At 37.6% G+C, this 15,832-nt stretch overlaps 1 protein-coding gene across 1 annotated transcript; it reads right to left on the minus strand.

Moving 5' to 3' along the window:
- Nucleotides 1–3,551: 3,551 nt before the first annotated feature.
- Nucleotides 3,552–15,456, minus strand: LOC149960228 (uncharacterized). Its single transcript, XM_090167414.1, has 5 exons — nucleotides 15,261–15,456; nucleotides 15,098–15,208; nucleotides 14,853–14,995; nucleotides 14,605–14,793; nucleotides 3,552–3,668 (listed from the first exon to the last, which is right to left on the minus strand). The coding sequence occupies exons 1-5, from the start codon at nucleotides 15,319–15,321 to the stop codon at nucleotides 3,552–3,554; spliced, it is 621 nt and encodes a 206-aa protein (XP_090023540.1). The 5' UTR covers nucleotides 15,322–15,456.
- Between the last annotated feature and the right edge of the window lie 376 nt (nucleotides 15,457–15,832).

A 15,832-nucleotide genomic window follows, 5' to 3' on the forward strand; every position in this document is an offset into this window, starting at 1 on the left:
TGGTGGCGTGACGATTGAGAACAATGGGCCGACGGTGTGGGTTGGCCACCCAAATCAACGACCGTCTGTTTTTGAAATCGGTGAGAGTTTTGCAGACTAAGAGTCCATAGCGTTCCATAGTTATGGTCAATGGCTCCACCATCAAAGGACCAGAAGCGGCAGAAGCGGAGACTTCGAGAGACATCTCGGACACGGCTGGGATGGTGACGTCGCGAGTGTTGCGGACGGGAGTCGAGTAGTCGAAAATCGTATCGGGAAGACGGAATTCCTCTTTCCCGATTGTGATGGTACGTGTTCTAAAACTGAGTTCGACGTCGTTCTGATCGCAAAATTCCAATCCAAGCAGTAGGTCGTAGTCAAAGTTTGGTATTATTAGAGCGTCAATTCGGTAATTAGTCGTCCCGAGTGTGACATCGAATGTGGAAGCTCCAAGGGGGGAATCAGGGAACCCTCTGCAACGCGTAGTTGTAGCGGTCCGGCAGGTTGAGTAGGAAAACCTAGGGTCCGAACTAGTGTGGGGCTGATAATGTTCTTGGTTCTTCCGGAATCGATGATAGCCTCAATGGTCTGGTTCTTGACAGGGCGAGATTTGGGACCTTCCTGGCAATAAGACGCAAAATGATCATGGCGTCCGCAGATGTAGCAAGAGACGGAAGAAACTTGGTCGTTGCGTCGATATTGCGGACTTTGGTCTCGGCTAAAGCGAGCATGTTGGAACCGCTCCACGGTATGGCGGAGATCCTGAACTTCTCGACGGAGAACATCGACGTTAGTGTTAGTAGATGGTTGAAGTAGGGCAGGAGGGACTGCGCGGGATGCTTCCAGAGTAGTGGTCCTGGCGGCCAGCGTTGTCAATAATTCGAGGATTTTCCCCTCGGTTGCTCCGGACCGCAGTGGAGCTGGGATAGAACTGACTGTGCGAAGCTTATCCAAAAAATCCGAGGCGGACGTTGGGTTCATTAGAATGAGCTTATCCCTGAGGTCAGGAAGGAGACCGTTGAGAAGAAAATTGATCTTTTCGGACTCGGACATGTTTGGGTTTGCGAGGGAGCATAAACCGATGGTTCGCCGGTAATATTGTACAGGGTCGCCTCTTGGTAATTGACGATGTGCCAATAATTCTGTGAAAACAGCCCGAGATGACCGACCAGATTCGCTGATTAATGCGGATCTCCACTGATTCCACGTAGTACGAGGTGCGATGACGTGACTGCGAATTTGAGCCGAATACCACGGCAGGGCAGTGCCAACCAGTATAGACGGCAAAAGAGCGATCCGATCCGCATCGGTCTTCCCGGTGGTTTTTTCCTCAAACACGGTAATGAAGTCATGAACGTCCTGCGTGGCTGGGTCGAATTTCGGTGTATTTTGATGAAGATTCAAGGCAGCAAGAGCGGCAGATACCGCGGCAGCGATGTCGGCCGCAGTAGCCATGACGGTTGGCGGGGAGCGGCGAGTATACGGTGGATTCGGTAGACCAGAAAACTCCGGGGCCAAATGGAGAGTACGACGGGAGACACGAAGTGGCTCCGGTATTAGCGTACGTGAAAAGGCCGGTAAAGCGTGAGAGTGCACGGAAGAATATGCGGCCGAATATTCAGGAAGCGGTGATGCGGCCGGAGCGTAATATTACTCAGTATCGGCCGATGAAAAGGAAGACGGCGGTGAGAATGACGAGTGCGAAAGGCCAAAGCTCATCGGGGGGTAGGGCTATGAGATACGGGGGAAACGAGACTGGCGGCTCCACCAGTTGTAACGCCAGTAAAAGAGGATACAATATTAGATACAATGTTTTATTTATAACTGAAGAATATTTACAAACACAGTGAGCGCGAGAAATTGTAACCGCAACGGTGACCGATAACGGCTACTTCGGTGAAGGGTCGTAACCTTCCCCAACAAAGGTAGTCCAGGAGACAGATAGACTTTTTTGACGTAACCGTCGGATTCGGTCCGGCAAACGTATTTTGAATGATTCTGGTATGTTCGAGGGCGCTGATCACGAATCTACCGGGTGCCAGGGTGAGAAAGTTGGACATTTTAAGTTATGACGTCATCAAGATGGCCGCCGGTATCATAACACTAAACGGGATTTACCGCCAGAACGCCTTGTCCGAATATTACGTTTAAGGTATCATTTGATAGATATTGGACTTTGTCATATCATAGTCGTAATGAATTGCCAATATCTATCACCAGGGGACAATGTGATTTTTTAAGCCCTTAAAGAATATAGGCTTGTAATATCTCATTTAAAAGCATTTTACTACCCCTAAGTCATTTCGATGCGGTTAAGTTAATATCTGCCACTAGGGGGCGCTGTGATAATATTCAAGCCCTTAACGCTGATTTTTACAAACAATACTTAGGCTATTAGTATCTTATTTAAATGGAAGCTTCATAGAAATCGGCAAAAATTGGGGACCGACAACTTTACGATATGGAAACGCTTTATGCCCGGCTACTTATCATGCCTAATAAGAGATAGGACAAATTGGAAGATTCATTTAAGTACGAACTTTCGGCAGTCTCGACCTCTTTGTTTGACGAATATGGAGATATGAGAAAGGGTACGAAATCGACATTAGTTTCCAAGTTCACAATTTTTACAAGCGATAAATTCAATGAGATTGATGTGGAACTGGTTGATGGTAACGAAGCTCTTTACCATCTCTTTGATTTTCATGGCCAAAGCTTGGTACTGTTTCTGACCTCCCTTCTATGATATGTCAATATATGAACGGTTATCACAAAGTTTTTGTAATTTTCGATAAATATAAGAAAGGGTCAATAAAATCTCACGAAAGAGCAACTTATTTGGACAAAGGACACGGTACTTCCCCCTAAAGAAATGATCATGAAAAGTGATGATTAAAAACGTCAGTTAATAAGAGCCATCTTTAATTCTTACAACGAAACTAAAGTTTGCCTTTTTGGAGAGGAACAAAGTTTATTCCAACACGAAGAGGCCGAAGTCACAATTAAAAGCTATCTTCTTAAACTCAACAACGAACGAGGAACTCATTTTCAAGTTTAATCGGAGGATACCGGTATTTTCCTTCTGTTAATTTATTTGGTTTGGAAATACAAAATAAGCTTCACAGTGTCGACGAATATGTTTGACGGACGAATAATTGATATAAAGAAGACCGTTTCCAATTCCAAATTGGGAGATATAAGAGGCTCTATTTTGCTCTTCCGGGCTTTGACCGGGTGCGATTCCGTTTCTTACCCGTTTTTGCAAAGGGAAGGTTGGTGCCTTAAAATCTCTTTTCAGATCGAAACTAGATCTTTCCCCAATGCACGACGAGATGGCTTCGGAAGAAAATTACACAAAAGCGGGTAAAGCTTTCATGGTAAATTTGTACGGTGGAACCCAATGGACTGAGATGACCACGTTACGATACCAAATTTTCAGTAGGAGGAAAGACCCACCGAAGATTAAATCTCTTTCAACAACGAATGAAGCTACAGCTTACCACATAAAACGGGCTCGCCTTCAAGTGTTGACTTGGTGCGCCGCGGATAGCTTGAGCCCACAAATTTAAAAATTAGCAAATTTGTGGGGCACTTGGATAAGGAGGTCCCGGTACCAAATTTTGGTACATCAGTTGTAGCCCCTGAAGGGTTGCTGAAAGTTGTTGCTTGCTCTGGCCATTAGGGTGACCCTTATTTTTCGAAAGTCAAATAAAATCCACGCATACCATTTAATTATGTTTATTATAACACATTTGGCACTCATAATAAATTTTAGCTCATTCTATAAACGGGAACCCGTGCCGTCTTGCATCTAAAAACGTGCGTACAAGTCGGGCAAGAGAAGAATCGTGTGTCCGCGTAATTTGCCATTTTAGTGTCCATTTATGCGCAATTTACACATTAATTTACTGTTAGAATGGCGGAAGTCGAACTACGAAGTGCTAAAAATGACATTTATTTAGTGGGAGATGTACACCATCAGATAACAGCTATTACTCGGCAGTCGATTATTTTTATCCATAAATAAAATAAGCTCGGCTATATTTAAATAATATTTATTTAAATAACCAATCGTTGAATAAAAATTGTAAAATGTTTAAATAATCGAAAGTGAATAAGACTATTATTTAAATAAAACAAACAATTATTTAAATAAATACCACTTTTATTCAAATAAATGCTTGGTTGCGTAAAAAACATAATTAAATAAGTTAAAATGAAATTCTTTTTCCCAACGTTTTTTAAATAAATCGGAAACTTTGTGGATAATGAATAAACAATTCCGAACACAAATAACAGGTGCGAAATTGCCTTCAAATCGACAGGTTCTAGCTGGACAACTCGTCGCTGGACGAGTGGTCGGCGGACTTTTCGTCGCATAGGACAATTCGTACCCGGACCACTGGTCGCCGGACAAGTAGTCGCTTGGAAATTATGCATAGGCGGACAATTTGTCACGGGACACATTTTTTATTTATAGATTATAGTTCCATCAAATTGTTTAAAGACTTGAAAAAGCGTATACGTCTTTTTTTGTTGGGAAGAAGTCCAAAAAATCTATAAATAAAAAATGTGTCCAGCGACGAGATGTCCTAGATCCTTTTTCAATATTCGGGAAGTTAAATTAGCAGTAAGTGATCGTCATTCACGAATTACAAGATTAGCACTTTCACTTACTGCTAATTTAACTTCCCGAATATTGAAAAACAAAACTGCTAGAATCTGTCGATTTGAAGGCAATTTCGCACCTGTTATCTGATGGTGTACATCTCCAACTAAATAAATGTCATTTTTAGCACTTCGTTGTTCGACTGCCGCCATTCTAACAGTAAATTAAAGTGTAAATTGCGCATAAATGGACACTAAAATGGCAAATTACGCGGACACATGCCTCTTCTCCTGCCCGACTTGTATGCACGTTTTTAGATGCAAGTCGGCACGGGTTCCCGTTTATAGAATGAGCTAAAATTTATTATGAGTGCAAAATGTGTCATAATAAACATAATTAAATGGTATGCGTTGATTTTTTTGACTTTTGAAAAATAAGGGACACCCTACTGGCCATTCTAAAAACATGTTCGAAGGAAAACGATGTAACTTCAATTCTTCTGGCCTATCGTGTACGTCTTATTGCAAATGTGAAGGGGGCGATAACTGTTAAAATAAATACTCAGTTGATCCAGTTGTTGTATAATTTGACGATGATAAAACGAAAACTGGTAAATACATGTATGTCATTTGAATAAATATTTTTATTCATATGTAATGTGTTGAATTTCATCCTTTAACAGCTCACCCTGGTGGAATATATTAATAAATTAGGGTTTCTTTAGTACTGTGCCGATCAAGGGATAGCCAAATTCTTTCAAATAAGATATAGCAAGCCTACAAGTAGAAGGAAAGTGAGGGCGAGGCTCCGATCCTAGGATCGAGGATCGAGGATCCAGGATTTTAGGGTTGAAATGGGGGTAAAATCGTCGAAAAGTCAATGTATTTATGATATTTCTCGCGACGATTTGTTTTCCCGTATATCAACATATTGTGTCCAGGCCAACTTGTTCATTTATCTACGCTTATCTCGAAAGATACTTGAACGTATATCTTATCGCGTTTTATGGTACGGAATAAGTTAAAATGATGTAATGATAACCTAGGCGGCGCGCGTGCGCGGATTACCCGGGGGACGCGGTTAATTTGAATTTAAGAGTTTTTTGACGTCATGGAATATGGGACGCGGTTAACGTGCGCGGATTGGAGCGCGGTTAATTTGAATTTAAAACATGAATTTGAGTGTTTTGACGTCATGAAATATTTGTTAAAATGACGTAGAATGGAAATATTTTTAAACTTCATTTTAATATCATTGTAGTACTTAAATATGCTTGACACTTAAACCTTTCTCACGAGTATTTCAAACGAATATCTAAAGTTTAAGTATGAGAAACGTATCGTTCTCAAGTATTGTAATTGTACACGTGATTCCGTATGAGGACCGGGTAAATTCCTATATACGTAACGCGATACACTTCAAAATGCGTATACGTAGAATGGAATTAATTTTAAACTACATTTTAATAAATAAGATATCGAAGATAAATAATTTCAGAGTATAAAAAGGGAAAACCGTATAATAGTAAGACCATATTTAGAAAGTTCACCATCTGAATTGTATTGGAAGTGACTCCGAGGAACCTTAAAATGTAAGTAAGAATACTCAGTGATAATTCTTAACTTGTCTTAATGTATTTATTTTATAGGAATTGTTCATTTCTTGTGTCTGGTGATAAAGGGTTAATCGTTTATGCAGATGAAACCATATACTGCGGTCTATTAGATTTAACAAAGGGCATTAAACTAACAGAAGCGGAACTGCAAGAGCTATGGACAAAGAAAGATGCCATTGAAGCTTATTTCAATAACGAAGCTGAAACTTCATGGGTTTTCACAGGTTCTGAAACCAAACGGTTTTCGGTTCATAGATTTGCCGAACAAAAGGTTTTAGATGTTAGACAAATGTACCATGGTTATGGGGTAAACTATGGAAAACTGTTACCGACTAAAGAGGGGGTAGCTTTCGCTCAATCTTCTTGGTTGAATTTCCTCGACCAGTACGAGTTTATTCAGAAGTGTTTAAAGCAAATCAAGGAAATAAAGGAGGCGATGACTAACGTTGTAATTAAACAATTACACGGAGCTCTTAAGAAAGCGTGCAATGGCTGCCAAATTGATCATCCATCTCAACTCCAGCATGATTGTATCATGACGGATTATTCTAAGCGTGTAGATTTGCATTTTTATGAAATAATTATGTCGGTAGATTGTGAAAATATTATTGAAATGTATACTATTCGCTGTGAATTGTCGAAAGAAATTTTAAATAATATAATGTCACTAATAATATGCAATGCTAAAAACTTTTTAAAAAACTAATGAAATTGATTGCACTAATGTTCCGATTCTCATTAACCATTATGGATTTAAGCTTACAACATCCAATGAATGGGCTTGTAGCCGGGTCCACCCAATGCGGAAAGTCATTCCTGGTGGGACGGTTGATTCAACATAAGAAGACCTGCATATCCCCTCCTCCGGAGAGGATAATATGGTGTTATACCGAGTATCAGCCGAAACTATTTCAATCAATATTAGAACACACACCTTCAGTCGAGTTTCACGAAGGGTTACTCGATGTTAATATATTGAACCCGCAAATTAGGAATTTAGTTATTTTAGACGATTTGTTATGCGAGATATCTAATAATAAAGATGTAACTAATTTATTTATTCGTGGATCTCATCACAGAAACACCTCCGTACTAATTTTAATGCAAAACCTTTATTACCCCGGAAAAGAAATAAGAACTTTAAATTTAAATGCTCATTATCTATTTATTTTTAAATCACCACGAGATAAATCAACAATTTATCATCTCGCGAGGCAGATATCTCCAACCAATAGCAAATACGTTATTGATGCGTTTCAACAAGCTACGTCACGGAAATTTGGGTATTTATTAGTTGACTTGAAACCTCACACCCCAGATCAGTATTTACTACGAACAGGGTTAATACCGGGTGAAGAATCGGCTGTCTTTATTCCAAAATGAAGTGTATTATAGAAGGGAATTTTTTTAGGGTTAATCGAGAGTGGATTATTAAAGAATTAGCTTACGTAGTATTAGAAACTGAAGAATCGGAAGTGTTTACTTTCAAATCTCCATGCCCTTTCAAAGAGCTTTCAAACGAAAATAAAAGACAATGCAGATGGATATCTCATAACATTTGTCATCTTCGATGGGATGACGGCGAACGTCCTTACAGAACGAGACGTGACATTTGCAATCAGATAGCGGAAAAAGCTACTTCGTTTTTCACCAAAGGTTTAGAAAAAGCTGCAGTATTATCGACACTCCTCGGTGTTCCAGTAACTAACATCGAAGATACCGGCTGTCCTAAATTATCAGAACTAGAAGACGTTGAATTAAACTGCCCTTTTCATTCCGAAACTGTTCATTGCGCTTTAAGAAAGGCTAAGAAAATCTCTAAATGGATGTCTCAAAACGAGTAAAGGAAAACCTAGACTTTCTACGTTTCCTGACATCCTGTAATCTAAATCAAAGAAAGACAGCTATTAAATACGCTAGCAAGGAAGCTATACTGGCTCTCGTTGAATGTTGTATAAATGTATTACACGGAACAATTGAACTGTCAGAACGTCATCGTAAGCGGTTAAAGAAACATAGCGCGGTTATACGAAACGTGTCGAAGAAGAACCCTATATCAAAACGACGAAAGATACTGGTACAAAAAGGTGCTTTTCTTCCATTTTTATTAGCGCCACTGCTATCTATCGTTAGCTCAGTCGCCGGAAGTGCAATTAGCCGAGCTATAAACCGATGATGGCTCGAAAAATGCTTCTAGTACCTGAAGATGTAATGGAGAGATTAAAAAACACTCCACCTTCCAAAACAGAAGAAACACCTGAACTTCAAAAAGAGAAAACACTCGATGATGAAATGAAATCTATTCTAGATAATCCAGATTTAAACGAATCAGAGAAATTAGCATTATACAATCAAACTCTCCAACGACGGTTAACTTACGTACGTAAAGAGCAAATCTCTCCCGTTATTGAAAACTCTGAACGGCCTAAAACCTGGTTCGCGCAAATATCTTATTCTCTACCTGCAACTTATGTTAGTGATGCGATTTCATTATACCGAGCGACTACGGAAGATCCGAGATATATTAGATGGGCTAACTCAGGAGAGCTTTCTATTCGAGGACAAGTGATTGGAGGATCTAATATAATCGATCTTTTGTATGACGCTGTGAGAAAAACGCCTGGAACAGCGGTTGATCCTATAGGAGTTACAGAGTTTTACGAGGGCGTTCATAAGTCAAATATTTCAAAACGTTTAATTAAAAATCCTGTAAGATTGACACTGTTAAAAACATTCGCTGTATTTCATACACCACCAAGTAGTTCAATGTTATCATCATCTTCACCTAGTCCTCTAAGATCTTGGATACATACTAAATAAAATATATTAACCTGATAATTTTGTTCTCATTTCATAGTATAAGCCTACAATGGAAGGTTGTACAGAAACGGTCTCTTTAGGACTTTTAGCCTATTTATCACAATCATTTTCAAAATCACCGAAAATTATCACAGCTGTATTAATTATCATAGTTATTATAATATTAGAATTATTTAATTTACTTTTTTGGCGTTACATGCCATTACATCAAAATATTACCCAATATGGAGAAAGAACTTGAGCAGATCTATACTAACCCCGCAGACCCAGGGTCATTCGCTGGAGTTCGAGCGCTCTATAATTCAGCTCGACATAAAGGTTTAAAGGTTTCATTGGAAAAAGTAAAACAATTTCTAATAAAGCACGATACATATACGCTGCATAAACCTGCTAGAAGACGATTCAAACGAAATCGAACTATTGTTTATGGAATTGACGAACAGTGGCAAGCGGACTTGGCAGATTTTCAGAAGCTGTCTAAATATAATTCAGGATCTCGCTACGTATTATGTATTATCGACATATTTAGCAAATACGCTATGGCTGTAGCGGTTAAAAATAAGAAAGGTGTAACAATTTTAGAAGCGTTACGTAACGTTTTTGAAAAAGGCCGTCAACCGAAAAGAATTCAAAGTGATCATGGAAACGAATTTGTCTGTCAAGAAGTGCAGAGTGAATTAGAAAGAAGGAACATTAAATTTTTCGCTACCCGATCGGAAATGAAAGCGTCCATTATTGAAAGATTCATTAGAAGTTTTAAATCTCGTTTATATCGCTATTTCACGCAGAAGAATATATCGACGTTTTAGATGATATTATAAACGCTTATAACAATAGTTATCACAGATCAATTAAATGTAAACCCGCGGAAGTTACTCTAGATAACTCTGCTAAAATATGGAAAAATCTTTACGGTTCGGTAAATTTTTCTCCTCCGTTAACATACGCGTTTGAAATTGGAGATATTTGTAGAATAAGTAGAAATTTATCAATTTTCGATAAGAAATATAACCCGAATTTTACTACAGAATTGTTTAAAATAGCTGAGAGACTGCCACGTGACCCACCTGTATATAAGCTGATGGATTTAAATTCTAACCCCATTTTAGGAGTATTCTATCGAGAGGAGGTTCAGATTGTTGGTCGAGATTTAAAAGACTGTTACTTCATAATCGAAAAAGTAATAAAAAAGAGGAAAAAATCGGACGGCCGCGTAGAACTGTATGTCAAGTGGCAAGATTACGACCCTACATTTAATTCTTGGATACAAGAAGTGGATTTAAAATGAGTTTTTACGTAACGCTACCTTCAGATTCCTCATCATTATATTACCAAGATAATAGCGTTGGTAAATTTCGAACGTATTTAGCTGAACCGTTAAGATTTGAGGAACAGTACGAAGTTGGGTTAGCGGAAATAAGCTATCCTCGGACATGGCATAACGTTCGAAAACCTAATCTATTGGTTATTAAAGACCCTCTCGAATATGATAAAATGACTGATAACCCTCTAAAGACCCTCTCGAATATGATAAAATAATTGAAGTTCCCGCGGGTTTTTATAAAACTCCGGAAGAACTATTACATGTTATGAACGTCCACAACCAAGAAGAAGAACAAGTTACATTCGCTTATTTAAATTATTCTAATCGAATTAAAGTTAAATTGCAACCGAAAATCAGAGCTGTAATTGGCCCCGATCTATCGATTTTACTAGGTTTTAAGGATAGAAGAGATAATGATTTCATCATTTTAAATTCAATGATAACCCCCTACCCAGTTGATATGAACGCTGGGTTACATTCCTTATTCGTTTATTCTGATCTGGTTGAAAATAGCGTTGTTGGGGATAGTTTAGCACCTCTATTAAGAATCATAAGCGTCGAAGAGAAAGCCGAGTCTAATGGGAAAACAACTACAAAAATATTTTCACAACCTCATTACCTACCAGTCGTGTGTAATAATAGTAAGACTATAGAGATTAATATAACAGATGATTTAGGTGAGCCAATACAGTTTCATAGTGGAAAAGCTCACGTTGTATTACATTTTAAACCCCGTAAAATGTGGACTTCACTATAAACCTTTAATCATTCAGGACACACCCTCATTCTAGCTTAAGAGAGCGAACAGTTAACATCATGAGGTCTGAATATTCACCTTCAAGAACTGATTATGAAAGTTACTATTTAAACCAGGTTGGTTTCGGTGGAATACCTGTATATAGAGGTTTAGCCGTGCAAAGAGGACATGGACTAGGAAATATATTATCTTCAGCGTTTAGATTCGCGGTACCTTTACTGAAGAAAGGCGCTTCCTACTTGGGGAAAAAACTTTTAAGTACCGGAGCGAAAGTAGCGACCGATGTTGTTAGCGGAGTCCCAATTAAAACAGCGCTTAAATCGCATTCTATTAACGCTGGAAGGGAAACTTTAGCTTCAGCAGCTGATGAAGCCATGAGACTAACATCTTCAGCTACGGATCATATTAAAAGAATGACGGGTTCCGGAAATAAAAGGAAACGAACTCAGTCGAAAAGCGCCATTTCAACAGCAGGCAGGATAGCGAAAGGACGGTTCCCTAAACGTTCCGATATATTCTCATAATGTCCCTTTTACACCCGCACTCAGTTGAGTGTATAAATTCCGAGCTAGATTTGTTTCAAGTACCTATGACACAATCTTCGATTATTGGTGGAGAATGGGTTGAGTATAATCCAATATCAAATATAGTTGATAACGCATCAATTACATTTTCTATCAACGGTAACTCTGAAACGTATATAGACCTTTCACAAACTTTGCTGCACGTTCGAGTTAAGGTAACTAAAGATAATGGTCAACTACCGCAACCCGCGGTTCCAGGTGTTGCGGGTGGGGCCGCCGGAACTCCAGCCGACAATATCGCCCCCGAGAATTTGTTTCTTCATTCGGTTTTTAGCGACGTCCACGTATTTCTTAATGAAAGATCAGTAACACCTTCCAGTCAAAATTACGCTTATAAAAGTATGATACAAACTTTATTAACGTTCGGAGATTCTGCGAAAAAAAGTTATTTAACGAGTTCACTTTTCTATCGGGATACGCCTGGAAAGTTCGATTCATTTTTCGATAACGATGGTTTCTCTAAACGAGCGAGTTTAGCGCAAAAAGGGGCGATTGACTTGTTAGGCGTAGTCCATACTGATTTATGTCAACAACCACGCTTTTTATTAAATATGGTTGATTTGAAATTTAAATTCGATAAAAATAGAGCAGCTTTTTGCGTTCATTCCGACGTAAAATGTAAAGTGGAGATTTTATCAGCTTCCCTTTATCTGAGGAAAGTTAAAGTGATACCGGAACTATCGCTCGCTCAAGCCAAGGCGCTACAATATGGAACCGCTAAATATCCTGTAACTCGTTCGGAGTGCACCTCATTTTCTATACCCGCTGGACTTATGGCTAGTGTGCAAGATCATTTATTTACCGGACAAGCACCTAAGAAAGTTGTTATCGGGTTTGTGGAACAAAAAGCGTTTCTAGGAGATTTGAAAAAATCCCCGTACAACTTTCAACATTTCGATTTATCAAGCATTGGATTGTACATTGACGGTAGCAGCGTCCCTCATAAGGCGTTATCTCTAAACTTTGAGGAAAATCTATATATTCAAGCGTATTGCAATCTTTTCATTCAAACTAATCAGTGGAACGTAGATGAAGGGAATCAGATAAGTCGGGAAGATTACCCTAACGGAAATTGTTTATTCGCGTACAATTTAACCTCGGATCTTAATAACAACGCTAATCACTTGCATCTTGTAAAAAACAGTAACCTGAGATTAGAATTAAAATTTGCAAAACCGTTACCGGAGACGATTTCCATTCTAATTTACGCTGAGTTTCAAAATTTGATTGAAATTGATAAAAATCGAACCGTGATTTTCGATTACAGTAATTAATGGATTCGCTACAGATAACTAAAATTCTTGAAAAAGATTTAAGTACTAAAAGTATATTTCAAGGCGTGTTCGCGGCTGACAAGCTACCTAAATACGTAAAAATATTCCCTTCTCTATTTATTGTAAATACCGATACGAGTGCTGAACCTGGAGAACACTGGGTTCTAATATATTTTTCTAAACATAAAAATTGTGAATTCATGGATTCCTTTGGAAACCCACCAGATTATTTTAAATTTAATGACTTTATTGAACGAAACAGTAAAACTGTAACTTTTAATTCTAATCAATTACAGAGTAATTCTAGTAATACGTGTGGAGCATTCTGTATCTATTTTGCTATAAACAGGTGTAAAGGAATAGAAATGTATAACATTGTGTCTAGGTTTAAGAAAGATAAATATGTAAACGATAAAATGATTAAAGAGTTTATGTGTAAAATGTATCCAATAAAATAATTTTTTACAATTTATAGCAATAGCAGTTTTTTTTATATATATACATAAATACAAGCATTCATTATAATTTTTCAATATCTTTATGACCGTGCGCTAATGTACGAACCCCGCAGGGTAGAATGTATCTCTTATCATCATTTGGTGATAAACAAAGTTTTCTAGTATTTAAAGTAAATAGTTCATGCTTGAAACTAGCTATACGCATCATCTCGGCTGACATGGTTTCTTGATTAAAAAGACAACGTTCATAGTCTTCGTGGCGAATGACGTTTCTAATAACGTTCATGGCAACGCCCTTACAGACCTTTTTATGGTTTAAAATTGACTCTAAAGATTTCCCCAATCGCAACTCCTTTTCTATCTCTTCAGCGGTCTTAGACTCCCCGTACAATTTAATAGAATAAAGCTTTGGACGAAGTCCTACAAAGCTTTGAATTAACTGCGAATTTGTCTCGTCTTTAAAATAACCGAGAGCTTTTTTATTCTGATTAGAATGAAGGAAATGCGAAGGTGGATAATCAGAGAAGTCAAAGCGGTTTTTATGAACTTCAAAGTCTTTATAAACATCATCCGTCTTAATGTTGTACGTTAAACTGTCTGTAAATATTTTATATATTAGTACTATTTAAATAAAAAATGCATATTAAATTAAATTACCAGTGTCTGTAAATAATAGTGATGCTTTGTCCCCGTACGTATTTTTTATGAATCCATAATGGAACCGATACATGAGCTCCTTGGATAAATCTAGAATGGTGAATCCGGTAAATATAGGCCGGTTAAGAACAATTTTAGCTCTCTTCTTATGAGCGCCGGCTAACTCTTCATTAAAGATGGTAAAGTGTTCAAACTGCGGGGAACTTGTAACTTTTAACATTCTTTCTGGTTTATGAATCAACTCGAAATTTATATGCTTCCGTAAATTTTCCATTGTTTTTCTAAAGAATTAAATGAAGTAAGGGAAAAAACAGCAATAAATTATTTAAATTGATTTACCCGAAAACAGAGTTAACCATTAGTTTCCAGAAATTCTTTTCAAATGAACTCTTGGATAATTTCCTCTGTTCAGTGTTGAATCTAACATATTTTTCTAACCATTTTCCTTGAGTGAAGGTTAGAGCTCGATGAACCTTGGTTATTTTCAAACCTAATTCTACATAATATTTTAAATTGCGGTAATGTACTATGTATTTCTCTTTATTATTTAAATTAGGAAGAAGTTTTGGTAGACTTTGATTCTCCTTAATATTTAATTTTCCTAAGAGATCTTTGGAGTATGGAGATAGCATATCATGTGTAATAACTTTAGATTCCGCCGCTACTGGGAGATCGTTATGTAAGTCATGCAACTCTGGAGGATATTCAAGATCCACCTGCAAAGGAAACAATTCTTTAAAAATATAATTCAATAATTATAACACTTGTTATTTACCTCTAAAATGTATCCGTTTTCAACGTTATTGGGAATACTCAGAATATTTTCACAGAGTGTTTGCAAATCATCCTCCTGAACCCACTGGAAGTCGCCTAGCGGTAGTGGTTCACACATAACAGCACCGTACAAATTATTAGCATCTTCAATTAAGTTAAATTAAGTTAATTAATATAATTAAAATTAAAATAATTAAAATAAAAAAAATAAAAAAAATTATTTATTTTTAAAAAAATGTAAATTACCTAAATAGCATATATAACTGCTCTCTTTAGACGAATCATATGTGTCGGCCATATATTTGTTATTCGCTTCAGAATAACGAGTTGAGATCATTGAAACACCGCCTCGAATCCCTAAAAATTCAATGTAAATACAATAATATTTAAAATATCACAAAAGCGTTACCCTTTTCAATAAATAAGTGTTGATCTATATCAAGTATGAGATCGAGGCGAACATCGGTCATCTTCAAAGCTGCTTGCCAGGCTAAACCTGGTGCGGTGTAAGCGTGAGCGGGATCTAGTTTATAATGAGTTATAGATAATGTTCTAAAATTTTCAAAAACGTCGGCTAAGAGCAACGCATCGCTTTTCACATAGAGGTCGGTGTATTCTCCTACGAAAACCGAGTTTAAGAGATTTGAAATATTTATACTATAGTAATTTTACCTAATGTTTGAATATTAAACGCTGTCCAAACATTTTGGGCGTGTAAATAATCCGATACTAAAATATTTTGATTTTTCAATGAACTGAAAAACGCTTCTCTAGGTGGCAGCATCGTCTTGTCAAATTTCTTTTCATCGTCCATATACTCGTACGGGTAGACTCCCTTCCGCAAAAGCAATTGAACTTTCTCACTTTCAAAATAATTCTTAACAATCTGAAATTTACTGGCTCCTTCCAAAACGAGATTAGATACTAGAGCATCGAGGCTATCGCTTAGAAATCGATAAGAGTCTAAAAACCGAAATCTCC

This window comes from Leiobunum rupestre, chromosome 2 (assembly GCF_980474605.1).
Source record: "Leiobunum rupestre chromosome 2, qqLeiRupe1.1.hap1, whole genome shotgun sequence".
Lineage (NCBI taxonomy): Eukaryota > Metazoa > Arthropoda > Arachnida > Opiliones > Sclerosomatidae > Leiobunum > Leiobunum rupestre.

Bases quoted from the DNA above. Each gene is read 5' to 3' on its own strand.
- LOC149960228 (XM_090167414.1), bottom strand. From the start codon at position 15,321: ATGACCGATGTTCGCCTCGATCTCATACTTGATATAGATCAACACTTA. The intron at 14,996-15,097 runs GTAATTTACATT...ACTTAATTGAAG, and splicing joins CAGTTATATATGCTATTTAG to ATGCTAATAATTTGTACGGT. The intron at 3,669-14,604 runs GTACATTACCGC...TCGAAAAATAAG, and splicing joins ATAATAAAGAGAAATACATA to GGTCACCCTAATGGCCAGAG.